This window comes from Lissotriton vulgaris, chromosome 2_1 (genome assembly GCF_964263255.1).
Source record: "Lissotriton vulgaris chromosome 2_1, aLisVul1.2, whole genome shotgun sequence".
Classification (NCBI taxonomy): Eukaryota; Metazoa; Chordata; class Amphibia; order Caudata; family Salamandridae; genus Lissotriton; species Lissotriton vulgaris.
The window spans coordinates 437,209,599-437,230,417 of record NC_141687.1 but is presented as its reverse complement, the minus strand read 5'-3'; the positions used below and the strand labels follow the sequence as shown (position 1 = coordinate 437,230,417).

The following is a 20,819-nucleotide window of genomic DNA, read 5'->3' as shown; positions in this document are numbered from 1 at the left end:
TTGCATACCAGCGCCGAGACGCCTACGGGTAATTGCACGCGCTCTACAAATGCCATTAAATTAAATTAAATTAAAATGCTGACAAATTCTAAATTGATATATTCAGAAGCATTTTATGACAAAATGATGACATTTGGTTTTGATTATTGGAAAAATAATATTGAAACGAAAACAATTTGGGGTACAAAAGATTGGCAGGTGCAAGGCATTGAAGCACTATTTAGAACCTGCATGATACCAGAACAAATGTTATTTTTAAATTACACAATACACCAAACATCTTGTCTTGGCCTAGCTAAGATCAAAGACCTTAAAACACCGTCTATACCAAAGCCAATACCTGAGAATGCAACCCCAGATATTGAGTTAGACGTGTCACAAATTTTACATTTCAACAGAACACATCCTGATTGGAAAAAATGGTTAATCTGGCCTACAGACACAAATAGCTGTCAAGATAGATTCCTGAATAAAACACAGGGTTTAAAAATGACCAGATTAGACCCTAGATACTCCCAGAGACAACATCCAGGGATTATAACAACATACAGTGTAGGGAAACTCTGCCTTGAATGGCTAACTACATCCACACTGGCTGAAATTAAGCAACACTTGTCTTTACTAAAAGATGGTGCTGATTTGCGCGATTTCATTCTTGGACCACGCAAACAGCGTCAAAAGCGTTTCATAGCGACCAGTATCTATGCTGCTTACAATGAGGCTTGGAAAGTAAAGCAAATTGAAACTGCTGAAAAAATATGTGAAATTGATCGTATTAATTTGGAGAAATCACTTTCTGTAGTAGACAATGGGTTAATGACTCTGTCTTCCAGAATATATTAGTTGGACAATATTGTATCCTCTGCCTTTGATGTGATAGACAGAGATTTGCTTATGTTACAACATGGCCAGTCTCAATTACGTTCTATTATAGAATTAGGCTGGACGCTGCAAAATCTTCGTTCAGGCTATGTGCCTTGGTGTTTAATCAACACAACGTCATTATTTTCCATTTTTAACCTTACTGATAAACAGATCAGTTTGGCACAGAAAGGAGCAGACTATACAATCCTGAGCATCGAAAAACTCGAGAGATTACCATTGACAATGTCAGAGAGTACTGTCATTGAATGGATAATACACGGAATTATCACAATTCCGATAACAACTTTCCGATTTAAAAAGTGCCTTGAATACATACCTGCTGGCCAATATGAACAATTGGGTAAAGGATATGTAAAATCTGAATGGAAATTACCATACACTCATTCTTGCTATAGTGACAGCGACAAAAATTTATTTCTTAGTGGTGACAACTGTAAACATTCACTAAGCGGTATACTTTTGTGTCAGGGTATTAATTTACACGGAGCATGGGATGGAAATTCAAACAACCTTTCATGCCACCAGCTAGTCACACCTGCAACTCAGATAGAGCCCTTCTTTATGCAACTTTCGAACGGGAGTTACATTCTTAGAACGGATCACAGATGTTGTGGCCTCGTGCCAGGGAAAAGCTATCTAGTAGAAGTAACATCCATGGTCAAATGCTGTATGCAAGCATTGTTTCCGAGTGGGCCTGCAGACACAGTGACTCCCATCTGGCCTCGTCTGAATCTCTATTCTATACGAAATGATACATTAAGCAAAATGAAATCTGTACTTTTACAGACAACAGTGCCTATAACGTCATCTAAAGAGACATATGATCTTCTAGTTGCAAGGACAGCTACTGAAGTTCATGACCTTTTATCAACAAATTGCCCCGTGCATTTCGTAGAAATGTTAAGCCAACTCCTTAACATGTCTAGTGCAACAAGCATCCCAGGCATATTTAAGACAGTCTTTACGGGACTGCTAACACCCTTCCAGGCAATTTTGGGAATCGTTCCTAATTTTGTACACTCTGTTTTTGGCGGCATACCAATATTTTTGGGACTCGTCGCAGGGATTCTATTTTTGACCCTCCTGCTTCGTTATGGCAAGCCTCGGCTCAGACATAGCTCCCATGGGAATGGAAGAAACAATCCTAGCAATGCGCTACCGGGACAGGATAACTAACGTCCTCGGATTGGCCAGGTTGAGAGATCTAAACATGACCTGGTTCCTTTCATTCAGACCGATATGGCAAAATTGCATTTTACCTGTGCTACGGTGTATGCTTTGCGGCGATGAATGCGTGTTGGACATCTGTCTTTCACTTCCATCAGCAGTACCAATGGACGTCGATACTTTGCTCAGTCCAATAACGGCTCACGCATTGTGTTGTCCCCAGCGGCTACCAATCCTGATGACGGCATGCGTGGAGACTCCTGTACTACAGCCAAGTGGTAACAGTGGAGCGAGTGACAAAAGCAACATCATCCAGGTACAACGTTCAGTGAGCATTGCTGATCCTGCCTTCGATGACAGCAATCATTCTCACACCTGCCAAGTTACAGCGCTATCTAATTTGGTTGAACTATCACCTGAATTTGTAGACCAATTCTTTGAGAGCCTGTCTGATACGATGTTCTCACCCGTACAGAAACAATAACTTTTAGAAGCTTTCCGACACACAGCGTTCCCATGAACTCTGAATTCGGCCTTCAGTTTTGATCAACAAAAACTGCCAAGAGCTTTGGAAATCTATTTTTCCCCGTTCAAGCAATAACTTTTTGATTTGAACAGTTTTTCTAATATTGACCCTTTTTTGGCACGAACAATTCTTTGCTTAATGTAAAAACTATTCTTAGAGAACAGAAGCTTCACACTTCTATTCCTAAACACTTCTAGAGACATAACAACATTACACCAGCCTCTAGCACACATGTTATTACAATGCATTTATATGTGATGATTTATCTCGTTTTTTTTCTGTCAGAGATACTTCATGTGTAATTCTTTTTGCATAATCGCTCATTGATTTCATATGCAATAATTTTTTGAATGATTACTATGCTTCAAAAAAAACGTACAGTACCTAAATTTCATGTATTTCAAGTACGCCTATTTCGAATGCATTTATGTATTTTGGGGTGGGCAATGTTACAAATGCATCTAATTGCTTTAGTTTTAGTAATTTTGATGGACATTAACCCGTGGAGTGGGTGTTGCGTGTTTATCTAGGTTCCTGATCGATACTGTGACCTTATGCCCCTATTCGGCTATAGATCCATTTATTCCCTATATTGGCATAACCGTTAAAGTGCGATTTTCAGAAAAGTCATCTCTGGCCTCACACGAACAGAGCCACATTCCAGCATAGTTCTCTCTGCCACTTCCTTTGCGACCAATTAGTGCAATGACATAGCAGAAGTCACTATCTGATATTCCTAGATTAACACTCCGAGTTCTTCAACAAGATAAAAACTCAGCAAACCTGGAAATCCCCGCTTGCTGTGTTTTGATTAGTAATGGAACTCTAATGAGCAACTGATAACTATCACTTCCTAGTGACATCTTTAATTGACGTCTTCTGTCCAGCAAACTTGCGTCAAACCCGGCACCTGTCAGGTATAAATATTACCAACGTTGCCTTAAGCAATGCGAGCTACTGTTGCTGATGCCAGCTGCCTGCAAGACCCCGTGTTGGTAAATCTAGCACTCTGTCGCTGCAGCCTGCTGTCCCTGTGGTGGTGAAGCTACTGATACCATTATCGCTGCCAAAGCGCGAACGATGGTTCAGTACGCTTAGGAGCTGAACAGCCGTCCCTCTGCGAAGACATCCAGCAGATTCCAGCTGCCCGCGGACGCTGTCCCCCCTCCTTCCTCGACGCGCTGAAGAGACCCGCTGCCTTTCTCCTGCAGAGAAATCCAGCTCCGGCGTTTCCGGTCTACCCTCGCGGGTGACTGGGATATCGAGAGTGACCCCTGAAGGAGATACCAATCCTCCATCATTCTATTCAGAGGTATGGTGTTGACTAAACCCTTAGACGAGAATTCTTGAAACAAACCTTGGCAAAACCAACTTAACTTAAAGCTACTTACTTACTCCCCTTCCACGTGTTAGGCTTAGGTCAGGCACACTGGGGTAGGCGTAGTTAGAAGCACCAGTTGAGTATGTTAGCCTAATGTATATATGACTGTATATATGTTTTATTACTTTTAAACCATTGTATGGCTAAGAAACCATATCAATGCTTTTACAGTTCTATTTCGCAATCCTTATCTTACTGTACGTACTTTTTATAATAACAATTATTGCAATTGTGGCAATACATTTCTCTTGTACGAGAAGAAAGACTGTTCAATAAATGTTAACCCTTTATTGACAAACGCCCGTCTCTCTATTCTCTACATCTCGTGAAAGTAAACTGCACTAGACTGACTGAGTGAAATACATGTCTATTGTTTCACACAACCCTAGAGATTGACTCTTGATCTGAGGAGCAAAGTTGTCATGTTGCACGGTTGTTGGAAAACTGAATCCCTTCTTGTCTGTGCCAAGGAAGCTGATCACTTCCTATGCAGAGAAGAAAGTTTCCAGTGACCTCTGAGCTAGTTGGTAACACAACCCAATTAAGTTTAGCATAGTCAGTGGAGGCCTGGAATATCCGCAGTTCCACGTCGATACTACTGTTTATGTTATTCCAATGCACAGGGCCTAGTGGGAAACTAGGAACTACACTACAAATTCAGACACTCTGTTCATCACCACCCCCTTTTCTGAATCGTTTTTGGCCACTATAGGTGTGGCAGAGTATACTCAGACATGAGTCCCTTGCTCACTGCACCATCAGGATTCAAGCAAGCCGGGCCGACGACGGCTGAAATTCCAGAAACCGGTCCCCGGAAGCTTGTCTCCTTTCCAGTGAAGAATTGGCTTGGTAGTCTGGTCTGCCCTGTTCCCATGATGCACTGGGCCAGGGACAGACTAATTTGCATGTAGCCAGGTTCTGAGCTGGGATGGTGCAGTGAGCTAAAAATGGTGATGGATCAAGCCCTGATCTTTGGACTGGGTAAGAGTGGTCTGCTTAATTCAGACACTCTGTTCATCACCACCCCCTTTTCTGAATCGTTTTTGGCCACTATAGGTGTGGCAGGGTATACTCAGACATGAGTCCCTTGCTCGCTGCACCATCAGGATTCAAGCAAGCCGGGCCGACGACGGCTGAAATGCCAGAAACCGGACCCCAGAAGCTTGTCTCCTTTCCTGTGAAGAATTGGCTTGGTAGTCTGATCTGCCCTGTTCCCATGATGCACTGGGCCAGGGACAGACTAATTTGCATGTAGCCAGGTTCTGAGCTGGGATGGTGCAGTGAGCTAAAAAACGGTGATGGATCAAGTCCTGATCTTTGGACTGGGTGAGAGGGGTCTGCTTAATTCAGACACTCTGTTCATCACCACCCCCTATTCTGAATCGTTTTTGGCCACTATAGGTGTGGCAGGGTATACTCAGACATGAGTCCCTTGCTCACTGCACCATCAGGATTCAAGCAAGCCCGGCCGACGACGGCTGAAATGCCAGAAACCGGTCCCCGGAAGCTTGTCTCCTTTCCAGTGAAGAATTGGCTTGGTAGTCTGGTCTGCCCTGTTCCCATGATGCACTGGGCCAGGGACATACTAATTATCATGTAGCCAGTTCTGAGCTGGGATGGTGCAGTGAGCTACAAAACGGTGTTGGATCAAGCCCTGATCTTTGGACTGGGTAAGAGTGGTCTGCTTAATTCAGACACTCTGTTCATCACCACCCCCTTTTCTGAATCGTTTTTGCCCACTATAGGTGTGGCAGGGTATACTCAGAAATGAGTCCCTTGCTCACTGCATCATCAGGATTCAAGGAAGCCGGGCCGACGACGGCTGAAATGCCAGAAACCGGTCCCCGGAAGCTTGTCTCCTTTCCAGTGAAGAATTGGCTTGGTAGTCTGGTCTGCCCTGTTCCCATGATGCACTGGGCCAGGGACAGACTAATTTGCATGTAGTCAGGTTCTGAGCTGAGATGGTGCAGTGAGCTAAAAAACGGTGATGGATCAAGCCCTGATCTTTGGACTGGGTAGGAGTGGTCTGCTTAATTCAGACACTCTGTTCATCACCACCCCCTTTTCTGAATCGTTTTTGTCCACTATAGGTGTGGCAGGGTATACTCAGACATGAGTCCCTTGCTCACTGCACCATCAGGATTCAAGCAAGCCGGGCCGACGACGGCTGAAATGCCAGAAACCGGTCCCCGGAAGCTTGACTCCTTTCCAGTGAAGAATTGGCTTGGTAGTCTGGTCTGCCCTGTTCCCATGATGCACTGGGCCAGGGACAGACTAATTTGCATGTAGCCAGGTTCTGAGCTGGGATGGTGCAGTGAGCTAAAAAACGGCGATGGATCAAGCCCTGATCTTTGGACTGGGTAAGAGTGGTCTGCTTAATTCAGACACTCTGTTCATCACCACCCCCTTTTCTGAATCGTTTTTGGCCACTATAGGTGTGGCAGGGTATACTCAGACATGAGTCCCTTGCTCCCTGCACCATCAGGATTCAAGCAAGCCGGGCCGACGACGGCTGAAATGCCAGAAACCGGTCCCCGGAAGCTTGTCTCCTTTCCAGTGAAGAATTGGCTTGGTAGTCTGGTCTGCCCTGTTCCCATGATGCACTGGGCCAGGGGCAGACTAATTTGCATGTAGCCAGGTTCTGAGCTGGGATGGTGCAGTGAGCTAAAAAACGGTGATGGATCAAGCCCTGATCTTTGGACTGGGTAAGAGTGGTCTGCTTAATTCAGACACTCTGTTCATCACCACCCCCTTTTCTGGATCGTTTTTGGCCACTATAGGTGTGGCAGGGTATACTCAGACATGAGTCCCTTGCTCACTGCACCATCAGGATTCAAGCAAGCCGGGCCGACGATGGCTGAAATGCCAGAAACCGGTCCCCGGAAGCTTGTCTCCTTTCCAGTGAAGAATTAGCTTGGTAGTCTGGTCTGCCCTGTTCCCATGATGCACTGGGCCAGGGACAGACTAATTTGCATGTAGCCAGGTTCTAAGCTGGGATGGTGCAGTGAGCTAAAAAATGGTGATGGATCAAGCCCTGATATTTGGACTGGGTAAGAGTGGTCTGCTTAATTCAGACACTCTGTTCATCACCACCCCCTTTTCTGAATCGTTTTTGGCCACTATAGTTGTGGCAGGGTATACTCAGACATGAGTCCCTTGCTCACTGCACCATCAGGATTCAAGGAAGCCGGGCCGACGACGGCTGAAATGCCAGAAACCGGACTCCGGAAGCTTGTCTCCTTTCCAGTGAAGAATTGGCTTGGTAGTCTGGTCTGCCCTGTTCCCATGATGCACTGGGCCAGGGACAGACTAATTTGCATGTAGCCAGGTTCTGAGCTGGGATGGTGCAGTGAGCTAAAAAACGGTGATGGATCAAGTCCTGATCTTTGGACTGGGTGAGAGGGGTCTGGTTAATTCAGACACTCTGTTCATCACCACCCCCTTTTCTGAATCGTTTTTGGCCACTATAGGTGTGGCAGGGTATACTCAGACATGAGTCCCTTGCTCACTGCACCATCAGGATTCAAGCAAGACGGGCCGATGACGGCTGAAATGCCAGAAACCGGTCCCCCGAAGCTTGTCTCCTTTCCAGTGAAGAATTGGCTTGGTAGTCTGGTCTGCCCTGTTCCCATGATGCACTGGGCCAGGGACAGACTAATTTGCATGTAGCCAGGTTCTGAGCTGGGATGGTGCAGTGAGCTAAAAAATGGTGATGGATCAAGCCCTGATATTTGGACTGGGTAAGAGTGGTCTGCTTAATTCAGACACTCTGTTCATCACCACCCCCTTTTCTGAATCGTTTTTGGCCACTATAGGTGTGGCAGGGTATACTCAGACATGAGTCCCTTGCTCACTGCACCATCAGGATTCAAGCAAGCCGGGCCGACGACGGCTGAAATGCCAGAAACCGGACCCCGGAAGCTTGTCTCCTTTCCAGTGAAGAATTGGTTTGGTAGTCTGGTCTGCCCTGTTCCCATGATGCACTGGGTCAGGGACAGACTAATTTGCATGTAGCCAGGTTCTGAGCTGGGATGGTGCAGTGAGCTAAAAAACGGTGATGGATCAAGTCCTGATCTTTGGACTGGGTGAGAGGGGTCTGCTTAATTCAGACACTCTGTTCATCACCACCCCCTTTTCTGAATCATTTTTGGCCACTATAGGTGTGGCAGGGTATACTCAGACATGAGTCCCTTGCTCACTGCACCATCAGGATTCAAGCAAGCCCGGCCGACGACGGCTGAATTGCCAGACACCGGTCCCCGGAAGCTTGTCTCCTTTCCAGTGAAGAATTGGCTTGGTAGTCTGGTCTGCCCTGTTCCCATGATGCACTGGGCCAGGGACATACTAATTTGCATGTAGCCAGCTTCTGAGCTGGGATGGTGCAGTGAGCTATAAAACGGTGTTGGATCAAGCCCTGATCTTTGGACTGGGTAAGAGTGGTCTGCTTAATTCAGACACTCTGTTCATCACCACCCCCTTTTCTGAATCGTTTTTGCCCACTATAGGTGTGGCAGGGTATACTCAGAAATGAGTCCATTGCTCACTGCATCATTAGGATTCAAGGAAGCCGGGCCGACGACGGCTGAAATGCCAGAAACCGGTCCCCGGAAGCTTGTCTCCTTTCCAGTGAAGAATTGGCTTGGTAGTGTGGTCTGCCCTGTTCCCATGATGCACTGGGCCAGGGACAGACTAATTTGCATGTAGTCAGGTTCTGAGCTGAGATGGTGCAGCGAGCTAAAAAACGGTGATGGATCAAGCCCTGATCTTTGGACTGGGTAGGAGTGGTCTGCTTAATTCAGACACTCTGTTCATCACCACCCCCTTTTCTGAATCGTTTTTGTCCACTATAGGTGTGGCAGGGTATACTCAGACATGAGTCCCTTGCTCACTGCACCATCAGGATTCAAGCAAGCCGGGCCGACGACGGCTGAAATGCCAGAAACCGGTCCCCGGAAGCTTGTCTCCTTTCCAGTGAAGAATTGGCTTGGTAGTCTGGTCTGCCCTGTTCCCATGATGCACTGGGCCAGGGACAGACTAATTTGCATGTAGCCAGGTTCTAAGCTGGGATGGTGCAGTGAGCTAAAAAATGGTGATGGATCAAGCCCTGATATTTGGACTGGGTAAGAGTGGTCTGCTCAATTCAGACACTCTGTTCATCACCACCCCCTTTTCTGAATCGTTTTTGGCCACTATAGTTGTGGCAGGGTATACTCAGACATGAGTCCCTTGCTCACTGCACCATCAGGATTCAAGCAAGCCGGGCCGACGACGGCTGAAATGCCAGAAACCGGACCCCGGAAGCTTTTCTCCTTTCCAGTGAAGAATTGGCTTGGTAGTCTGGTCTGCCCTGTTCCCATGATGCACTGGGCCAGGGACAGACTAATTTGCATGTAGCCAGGTTCTGAGCTGGGATGGTGCAGTGAGCTAAAAAACGGTGATGGATCAAGTCCTGATCTTTGGACTGGGTGAGAGGGGTCTGCTTAATTCAGACACTCTGTTCATCACCACCCCCTTTTCTGAATCGTTTTTGGCCTCTATAGGTGTGGCAGGGTATTCTCAGACATGAGGCCCTTGCTCACTGCACCATCAGGATTCAAGCAAGCCGGGCCGATGACGGCTGAAATGCCAGAAACCGGTCCCCGGAAGCTTGTCTCCTTTCCAGTGAAGAATTGGCTTGGTAGTCTGGTCTGCCCTGTTCCCATGATGCACTGGGCCAGGGACATACTAATTTGCATGTAGCCAGCTTCTGAGCTGGGATGGTGCAGTGAGCTAAAAAACGGTGTTGGATCAAGCCCTGATCTTTGGACTGGGTAAGAGTGGTCTGCTTAATTCAGACACTCTGTTCATCACCACCCCCTTTTCTGAATCGTTTTTGCCCACTATAGGTGTGGCAGGGTATACTCAGAAATGAGTCCCTTGCTCACTGCATCATCAGGATTCAAGCAAGCCGGGCCGACGACGGCTGAAATGCCAGAAACCGGTCCCAGGAAGCTTGTCTCCTTTCCAGTGAAGAATTGGCTTGGTAGTCTGGTCTGCCCTGTTCCCATGATGCACTGGGCCAGGGACAGACTAATTTGCATGTAGTCAGGTTCTGAGCTGAGATGGTGCAGTGAGCTAAAAAACAGTGATGGATCAAGCCCTGATCTTTGGACTGGGTAGGAGATGTCTGCCTAATTCAGACACTCTGTTCATCACCACCCCCTTTTCTGAATCGTTTTTGTCCACTATAGGTGTGGCAGGGTATACTCAGACATGAGTCCCTTGCTCACTGCACCATCAGGATTCAAGCAAGCCGGGCCGACGACGGCTGAAATGCCAGAAACCGGTCCCCGGAGGCTTGTCTCCTTTCCAGTGAAGAATTGGCTTGGTAGTCTGGTCTGCCCTGTTCCCATGATGCACTGGGCCAGGGGCAGACTAATTTGCATGTAGCCAGGTTCTGAGCTGGGATGGTGCAGTGAGCTAAAAAAAAAAAAAAAAAAAACGGTGATGGACCAAGCCCTGATCTTTGGACTGGGTAAGAGTGGTCTGCTTAATTCAGACACTCTGTTCATCACCACACCCTTTTCTGAATCGTTTTTGGCCACTATAGGTGTGGCAGGGTATACTCAGACATGAGTCCCTTGCTCACTGCACCATCAGGATTCAAGCAAGCCGGGCCGACAACGGCTGAAATGCCAGAAACCGGTCCCCGGAAGCTTGTCTCCTTTCCAGTGTAGAATTGGCTTGGTAGTCTGGTCTGCCCTGTTCCCATGATGCACTGGGCGAGGGACAGAATAATTTGCATGTAGCCAGGTTCTGAGCTGGGATGGTGCAGTGAGCTAAAAAACGGTGATGGATCAAGCCCTGATCTTTGGACTGGGTAAGAGTGGTCTGCTTAATTCAGACACTCTGTTCATCACCACCCCCTTTTCTGAATCAGTATAAATATTGGGGTCCTGACTCCAATACTTTAGAACTCGCTGGAATCAAGGAACCTGACAAGAAGAAGAGCTGGAAGAGCTGCCAGGAAGAGTACTGGCCATTTGCCGTGTTGTTGCTATGTTGGGTTGGCCTGAAGCTGCTGCTTCTGCCTTGGGCAGTGAAAGGACTGGGCTGAAGTGTTTCTACTTATGCTGAGTATCTCAACAGGCCTGAAACCGAGCTGGTCTCCTGTTAAGAAGTCTCAGAGACTGCAAAAACTTCACCAACCTCTGGGTATTACTCCTGGAACCGCTGTTTCAGTTGCCACAGAGAAGAGGGAACCGCGACAGACTCCATCATCCGACTCCGTCGCTGGCCTTGTGTCCTGAAGGCACCGCAGGCTGCACCGACTCGCCCTGCACTGCACACCTTGGTCTCACCGACGCCGTCTGCATGATCATCACTGAGCCGTTGCCTGAACTGCATCGAGAGGAACCGCAACCAGCACCGCCTCGCTACACTTCGCTGGCCTGGTCTCACCAACACGGTTGCCGCTGGCTCGACACCCGTGACCGCCTCGTCACGCACCGCTATCCTGCTTGGCCAGCACCGATTCCCGCCAACCGGCTCTGTCGCTGCATTGCAACTTGCCAGCACCGCATCGAGCACCGTCTCCCCCTGCACTGCCCGCCTTGGTCTCACCGACGCCTTCTGGACGATCGTCACAAGCCCCTGCTCACACCGCATCGAGGGACACCGCACCATGCACTGCTTGCACTTTGCACCATAACCGCGACGGACGCCACCACCAGTTCTGTCACCTGCACCGCAACCTGCCAGCACCGCATCGAGCACCGTCTCGCCCTGCACCGCCCACCTTGGTCTCACCGATGCCGTCTGGACGATCGTCACCGAGCCACTGCTCGCACCGCATCGAAGGACACTGCATCGTGCACCGATTCCACTTTGCAATACAACCGCTACGGACGCCAAGACCGACTCGCACCTCCATGTTAGCCGCACTATGAAAGGTACTCTTAACGAGTCTGTCCCGCTGTTGCTGCTCCGTACCGACGCGGCCAGCTGAAACTGCAAGACTCTGTTGTTTTCAGCATCGCGGTAGACTTGGACTGAGCTACCGACTCGTACGAACTGTGTTTTCAACTTATTTTTGCAATTTAAATTCATCTGGTGAAGCAACATTTTTCAAAGTACTGTATTGTGGATTTTTATTGTATTTGGTCTTGTTTTAAATATATAAAAATATTGAATATCTTTCTAACCTGGGGTGGTGTCTGTTTGTTTGTAGTGCTTACATTGTATTACTGTTGGTTTGGTGCAAATGCTTTACACACTGCCTCTAAGATCAGCCTGACTGCTTGTGCCAAGCTACCAAGGGGGTGAGCAGGGGTTATTTTAGGAGTGTAACTCCCTTATCCTGACTAGAGTGGTGGTTTCTGCCTGGCTTTGGTGCAAACTGTAGCCAAACAGAAATCTCATTTCTAAAAGTGCCCATCTGTTATGCAACTCATGTAAAGCGCTCTGATACCTTTGGGTCGAGTCCGCGCTATATAAAACTGCGAGAAAAAATAAATATATGCTGCATGGAGCCACTGATTTATTATCAGAAGGCAGATCATAGCTACAAAGAGAACTGGAAATTACCATGCGATAAATTGTGAAACCAAGTAATTACTCACGATTATAATGTAATTCTGCTTTGTACCCTTGGTATGCGCAATACTCATTTCTTGTTAACCCCTTCCACGTGGGGCTAATTGCCCTGCGGTGTGGGGGGTGGGGGGGCGTGCGTGGTGCCGCGATGCTCGTGATGATCCCAGTTCATCATGCAGCACAGTGGACTGTGCTCATGACGAGCTGAGCTTGTCACGACTCCGCCCACTCCCGTGGAACGCCTGCACAGGAGGGGAATTAGCCACGCGTGGGTGTTCAGCGGCCGTTATGATCAGCTAAGATCGTCATGAGCACAGCTCCCCTGTGCCTCATGACGAGCTGAGCTCGTCATACGCGTAGAAAAGGTTAAAACTAACACTTTTTACAGCATTATGCAGTTTCTTTAAAATAACAAACTAACTTAACAGCACTCAATTTACTAACATCAGAAGGATAGAAGGCTGATTTTACTATCACATATCCAAATCAAAAACCTGCTGACTACTGCATATTTCTTTGGTAAATTCACAACTATCTTGCCACCGCTGTTCTTTACATGTTATTCACTGATTGAATCTAATATATATGTCTTGTAATTAGCCCAGTAAGACAAAAGGTTAAGGCTGGAGCCCTTCACTCCACTCGGTGTTGTTTCTTTGGTGTAAATAGAATAAACATACACCAAACATTATATTTCACTACTCTGCTTAAGAAGGCACAAGCAATTTAAAAATATAGCTTGGTACAATATTTATATTTCGCACCGTTGCTTCGGAAAAATGCGAAGTACAGAAATAATGATCAGCATAAATATATTGCATTGTAAAATGTCTAAAAGCCTCGATCTCCTCAATTTCCATGACGAGTTTAGGCAGACATAGAAAGACTCTGAGGACATTAGGCTGAATTTACAAACTGTCCGGGTAAGTAGGGCATCGCTGCTCACTTTACAGGGTTTAAGTAAAAGAAAACTTATTATGGGATCTGCCTTGCTTATGATTTATCCTTGTACCCGGGTTCACCACAAAATGTCTGTAATTCCTTATCCGGTGTTCACTTAAAAGAAAGGAAGACCCAAACCATTCTTTCTGCTGTACCAACAAGCATTGGTCAATGCAGGAAAATATGCGACAGCCAATAGAACTGGAAGAAAGTAAGTAGCCCACAAAGGACCCAATGAAAAGCCAGGAAAGAGAGGGGGTGGGATGTGAAGCCTTTGCAGGCAATACTTAAAAAAACAAGCCCAACCAGTCTTAAAAGGAAGCCCAAATTAAGCACATATCCTCCTAGAAAAGCCCAACTGACGGTGGAGATCGAAAGGTGCAAAAAGCCTAATAAAAAAAATACAAGCAGGTGCTTGTGCGACGCTGAGGGAAGCAACAGTCAAAAAAAGCAGCAGTAACACAACTGTGGCATTAAGAGGAGGTGGTAGGAGGAATGCTATATTTGAATAAAAGCAGCTAGGGTGCTGAAGCTAAACACAGACAAACAGTAACGGAGCAGGAAACCAAAAAATAAATAGCCCCCCAGGAAACCAAGAAATAAATAGCCCCCCAAAGAACAGATAAAGCACCATGGCAGCATGAGACAGTACAATGTCCCTGCTCTGTCCCTGCTCTGTCCCTGCTCTGTGGGAGGAACAGAAGATACAAAGGAGAGGCAAAGAGGCAGGACTGACCACTAGCAAGCAAGGATTCTTAAAGGACACTGACAGACAAATGAAAAGCAATGGCAAGAAAGGGGAGAGGGGATGGACTTGAAGCCCACAGACTGATTACAGCAGGTCTCGAAGAGACAGCGCATGAACTATCTAGCTTGACCTTAAAAAAATAAAATAAAGGGCTCCCTCAGGTGCAGAGCCAGCGGCCGACACCTACACTGGGGAAGTAGTGTGACCAATCAGAGATTGAATAATGCGAACTACTACGGTGATGTGTGAGAGAGCCCTGGTTTTGGCTGGTACTACACTTCTTTACTGGGGGGAGGGGTTAATAAATGTCTAACTCATTCTACCCAATAGCATGGACATTCGTTTATGGTTTTGCTACCTTGCTGCCCAGCCGATTTAAGTCCTCAGTGTAGGAAGGTGGATTTTATGTGGTGATGTGGGTTAGGGTTTACCATACAAAACTCTCACAATGCTCCATAGTTGGTTCTTGGATTCACAACAATAAATCCTTAGCTCAGTTCTGGTAGAGTGGCAAAGAGCAGTCAGGTTTTATTAGAGGAACGTGTTAAGCATTTCAGAGTACCAACATGGATGATATGTAATTGACACTACTCAAAAGAAATACAGCACCAATTTTTTAAAAAAAGCATAATTTTAGATAAATTTAGACACCAAAATGTACTCAATCGGAAAAAGTATAAGCTAGGAATTTTAGAAGCAAAATTAAATCAATGTTAAACAGTACTGCAAAGCGTTATCATTGCAGTTAATGGAAAAGAACTAGTGGCTATCGGTCCCTTGCAGGTCGAGTCTAGTGGTACCCAAAAGGGGTAAAGGTGAAGCGGGTCCCAGGACCAAGCCTTGACAATCAGTTGGCTTTTACCTAGCTAGAGAATTCCAGGTGCAGAGTTGTCCTGGCTGCCCCTGGTGCTGAAACAAGAGCCAAAGGGGAGCTGGTTTTACCGCTTGCACAGTGCTGGGTGCACAAAGTTGACAACGAAGCCACTGCAACTTTCGGATGAAGGTTTTTCGATGTTCCCTCAAGGTGCAGCGTTGAATAAAGGTGGTGGTTTCTGGATTGCGATGAGCAATCCTTGACTCGGATAATCTCAGCAGAAAGGAATTTTAATGTCTGGAGGTCCTTGATAAACAGTAGCCACCTGAAACTTGCTGGAGATCGGGACTGTACTTCCTACAATGAGCTGGACCATTTACATTCGTCAGATCCTTCAGAGGCAGTGGCGGCTGGTGACATTTGAAAGTAGTGGGGCTAAAAATTACTGTCATACTAAAATTAAAGAATTGCGGGCGCTCAATACCTGACAATATGTCTAGTGGTACTGGGCTCAGCACGCAGCTATGCCAGTGAACACCAACGCTGCCCTGTAACGTCCCCTCTTTCCCGCATGCTGCAAGCCATCTACAGGTTCCCTATTCACCTCAGGACTGTTGCGCAGCAGCAATGGCGGAAGTCTGAGCCCCTCCTCACAATGCCGAACCCTGTTTAACCAGGCAGCTGTAGAGGTGGAGTGCCCTCCCCTTTCCGTATTGGGTCACAGAAACTTTTCCCCCCTCATCCACATTATCTCCCACCCAGACTGCCCCTCCAGCCACCCTCAATGAAAACCAAACAAAGCGTTTTCAATCTTGTGGCTCTTTTTGATATAAGATGAAAATAATCGTCAATAAATCTACCAGAGGCAAAATTCTGTTACAAATATCAAGTGGGCAAAGAATTGACAAAAAATAAGGCAAATAGGCAATACATGCAGTCGCGGCCGGCATTACGGGCGGGGGTGGTTGGAAATGGGATCGCACTTGAGAGGATGAGGTGGGAAGCCGGGAGGGGTTTGGAAACAACAACATAATACAACAACAACAAATATATTTAAAATAAAATAAAAATAGTAAACTTACCGCGGCGTTCGTAGAGACTCCACCCCGACTCCCGCCGTCCTGGTTCAAGTCCTGCAGGCAGCACGTCATCAGGAAGGCGGCGCGGAAGGCAGCCTCCCTCTCCACCGCCGCAGGTTGATTGGTGCGGCCGGCTGCCCCAGGCTATGTCATTTTCTCTCTGTATGCTGCTGCTACAGCATACAGAGAGTGAGGGACTTGGTGCGTTACTCAAGGGCAGGGGGGAGTAGCTTGGGGGAGTGGCTTTCCCACTGTTGTTAATACTGTCTGTTTGGGCGGCCCAAGGCTGCCCAAACAGTCAGTATTAACAACAGTGGGCAAGCCACTCCCCCAAGCCACTCCCCCCTGCCCTCGAGTAAAACTCAAAACCTGCGTGCGAGAAGGCAGAAACAATGGTAGTTATATTAACGGCAATAACTACACTACCAGTTGTTTCTGCCTTCTCGCATGGCGAGAAAGCAGGGGGCGGCGCCCAAATGCCCCATGGAAGAACCGCCACTGTTCAGAGGACCCAATGGCCAGCGATTCGTTGGTTCCGGTAGCTGCGGTGGGCACGGTTCTAGTGGCACTAGTCATGGGAGTCTGGAGTTGCCTTGGCTCTCTAAGGAGTCCGTCTGTCTGGAGGAGCCAGTCTTTTGTCCGGGACAAGTTGCAGTTCCATGAAGGTTGCCACAGGTGCAGAGTTTCATGTCTTTGCTTTGTGCAGGACCTGTTGTCACAGACAGAGGTCTATTTGTTGTCCTTTTTTGCAAGTCAGATCAGACCTGAGGTTCTGGCATCAGGGGTAGCCCTAAAATCCTAGATTATAGGGTGTTAGGATTGTGGGTGCAAGTGGCCAATGGACAAATAGTCCCAGCGGCTTATCTGCTCATGAGGTGACCACATCTGGGGGGTGTCACCTATTTTACCCATAACTCTCTATTCTGCCACTTTTAAAAATGGCAGAAACATTCCTTAGCTGTAGAGACTGGGTAGCCTACCCTAGAGTTGTGGCTAGCCTTCTGGAGCTGTACACCTCCTGAATACCTAATATTCCAGCCTGCTAGGTGCAAATATGCCTGGGTGCCAGGGAAAAGGTTGTTTCCTCCATTGGGAGGCAGCCCGGTTGCATATCACAGGCTGTAAAAGCTGTGAACCATACCTCCTTTATGTGCCACCTCACTAGTCACCCTGTCAGGGAAGGAGGTGTGACCTCCCTCACATCCAGACCATTGTTTCTGACTCCTGGGAAAGTTCACATCTCCTGGCAGGGGGTCAGCTGCTGCTGGCTGGCAGCCAGAGCACATGAAAGGCTGGGGCAACCCAGTGGGCAATCTCTACAGTATGTTAAACAAAAAGAGGGACTTAGTGCTATTTTTAACGAGTTCCAGCGTACAAGCCCAAAGGCTATGTTACAAAGAAAGTTTCGGGTGCCTGTCAGGTATTGCAGCGCCAACCTGACGAGGAGCAGGCTCAAATGATGAAGCATGACACCTAGCTTGCTGGGTGTGTGAGAGCCCTAGTTCCAACAAGGAGACTTCCCTCTTCTGCTTGCACACATTAGTGGTCCCCAGTGACCCCACAACCAGTCCATGCTCAGGACATCTTGATCCCACTCAACCAGACGAACTTCGTACTTTCTTTGTAACACAATCTCTAAGGTAGCCACCTGGATGTATGCCACATTGTACTTGGCATGCGATTTGTGTCTGTGGTGATGAAGCACATCGTTTGATAGCAAACATGACATATTTTAGCAGTAATATAATTAAGATGGCAACCTCGTGTTTGCCCCAGGTCCAGCTCATGCCATCCTATGGACCGCTTATCATAGTAGCCTTTAATGGTAAAGGCCACTATAGAAATATATGAGCTTGCACTCACATGTCCTCACATTTAATATAAATCATCCTGTCCTCTGGGCTCAGGAGGCCTTCCTTGGGGGTGACTGCATATATTAAAAATAGTGCATTGACTTTGCCACCTATGGTGAAGGCAAAGTCGAGTTCTAGCAGTTTACACTGCTACTGCAGTCTGTCATCCGTTTACTTGGGTCACTCAGAATAGCACAAACAGTGCTTCAGGTTCTGGTGACCCCTTTAACACCCACACCCTGAATACCACATACTAGGGACTTTCAAGAGGTTTAAATTCCTTGCCCAGTGGGATTGCCAATTTGCATGTATCGTTTTAGGGAGTAAGCACTGGCACTGGGGCCTAAGCAGCAGCTTTCAGAGTCATAACCATCAGCATTGGGTATAAAAAGTGTTTGGGGGTGACCACCCAAAAGGGGCACTCTCCTACACTCAGTAAATAAGAAGATGGAGCATCTTAAACCAAGAAAGTTGTATTATGTTGATGGACCAAAAGGGATGGTGGCATGCTTCTCCTAGGCTGGTTGGGACAGCAATACATCACCCCAAATATGAAAGACCTATAACTTTTCCTCTGCCCTTCCCAGAACATCTTAACCCATTCTAATGGCAGGTACAAAGCTGTGACGTAATTTCCACTAGATACAGACCTTACACATTTTAGCACCATAGGGAGTGGGAATTAACTAATCAGATGTATAGAGATACTTTTCATGCCCTTATTGATAGTACATGTTGCTTTTGAGAATCCATTTCAGGCCTTTGGATTCCGCTCAAGGCCAAAAATGATTGACTTTAAGTTCATACTGCATTAACTACACTATACAGGCTATCTGGACAGTCCTATTTTATGACATGAATATCATTGTTATTATTCCACTGCTACCAGGCCGAGACTTTACTCATTCGTAGTGTACATTTCTCCTAATATTTGTTTAAAAAAATATATAATTACTTATTAGAATAACAATAGATGGGGAATAAGCCTTTACCATTCACCACTTAATGACTTGCTATGAATCATTTAGAAGATGGCATCCCGTTTCCCAGGTTCTTTTTGGAAAGAAGTGTACTAAGTTAGGGTTTCACTCATACAAAGATAGTAACATGGAATATTTTGTGAATCATTAACGGATGAAGCAATTGGTGTGGTATCAAAAACATATCAGCAATAAGTAATCAGATTGTAACATTAATAAAGGATGTGCTACAGAGCTCATGGACGGCACCTTAAATTGAGTCTTTAAACTGTATTTTGTGTGCCATAAAAAAGCAGTCTTTGTTTCTGCTAAATTATATTTCTCTTTTTCGTATGCAGAAAGTTGCCCTTCCTCACCAATCACAACTATCCCAACAAAATGGAGAGAGAAGCTATGATATTATCTTCCTTTGCTGGTATCTTAATGGTAAGAACAACATTTTTGCATTTGAAATCTTTATTTCTCTCTTTTTACTGTTCACTAGTTCCTCACACAGCTGATTACCCACTTCATAATAAGAACTGTTAAAAAAGATGCTCCCCAGATAAAATCTATGAAGATGTCAAAAACCACCCACACACATTTCCACAGTTCATTGGCTGGTCACCTCTTCTTGGCAAGCAGTAGCATCCAAAAATGTTTATAACGAAATATTTTTAAAACTTTGAAGTTAACATTATGACAATTTTAATTTTTGGGAAATCTCTATATTCATCTTCTTAGTAGTGAATGTGTTGGCCTGTTTTGCAATCTGTTATACTTTAGCCTTAGTGCTAAGTGTACAAGGTGGGGTATCTAGTGGTACCTTTTGTCCTATATCAATATTCGGTGGGTCCAACAGGTGTTACTATGCTTTAAAATGAGTAATTACTTACAGATTACTTACAGATTGGGACTATCAGCATTATGCAAATGTATTGTAACTTCCACTTTGCTGAGAGCCCAACTCAAAACTCAATAGGGATCAAAAGTAGCTCCTCTTCCTTCTCAATGAAGATGGCTACCACTTCCTTCGAAAAGAAGATAGTAACATTTTTCTGTCTCATGGAAAAGAGTGGAGTCAAGAATCTGTAAATTCTTGAGGCTGTACTACTAATCTCCCCATCAGAATCAATTGGTTATCTGTAGCCAGAACCATGCTGCAAGAGCTGCAAAGACTATAAGCTGATAACAAGGAAGAGAGAGAGATAACCTTTTAACTGCCAGTACATAACACCAGATCATGACAAGTGTTTGGCTGGATATGTTGTAGTAACAGCAAGGCTACAAGGTGTGCCATTTATATATCACTTGAACAGAGAAAGACAAACAGTGCATGTGCATACATTGCTCTAGTCGGCACCCTTGCATTACATTTTTTGCAAAAAACTTTATCTGACTTTAAATGGGAGGTTGGAGGAAAGGAATTTTGCTTGCAAGCACAGAGATCCTGGGGAGAGTGGAGCTAAAGAAGTCAATGTGTGCATCCAATCAGTGTTTCTTGCAGTACCATTCGCCAATTAACATGCTCACCTACAGCCTCATTATTAACCTAACTGGACCCTCTGGGTTATCTAGCATCAGCTGCTAGATACCCCTGGGCATTCGTGCACTATATAAATGCAGAAATCAAATCCTATATATTCGCTGAAACAAAACAAAGGTTACAGGAACGTTATATATATACATATAAGAGATAGAATTTTTTTAAACTGAAAAATTCACTGAAAAAAACAAAGCTATAGTTAGGCTCAGATTTCACTCGTACGAACTTTGACATTTTGCATGACATCATTGATAATATCACTGCAACATTTGCAATGAAATTATTGATGAGAAAACTGTGCAAGGCGGGAGTTATAGTTACTTATATGTTATTTATATATATTTT

General features: G+C 46.0%; 1 protein-coding gene across 1 annotated transcript in view; it reads left to right on the top strand.

Moving 5' to 3' along the window:
• The window catches only part of C2_1H2orf80 (chromosome 2_1 C2orf80 homolog), a 299,006-nt gene that overhangs the window by 152,924 nt on the left and 125,263 nt on the right, over positions 1-20,819 (top strand). The window contains exon 5 of the mRNA XM_086955343.1: positions 19,288-19,375. Within this exon, the coding sequence (XP_086811469.1) occupies positions 19,288-19,375 (88 nt within the window). The remainder of the gene's footprint in view (positions 1-19,287; positions 19,376-20,819) is intronic.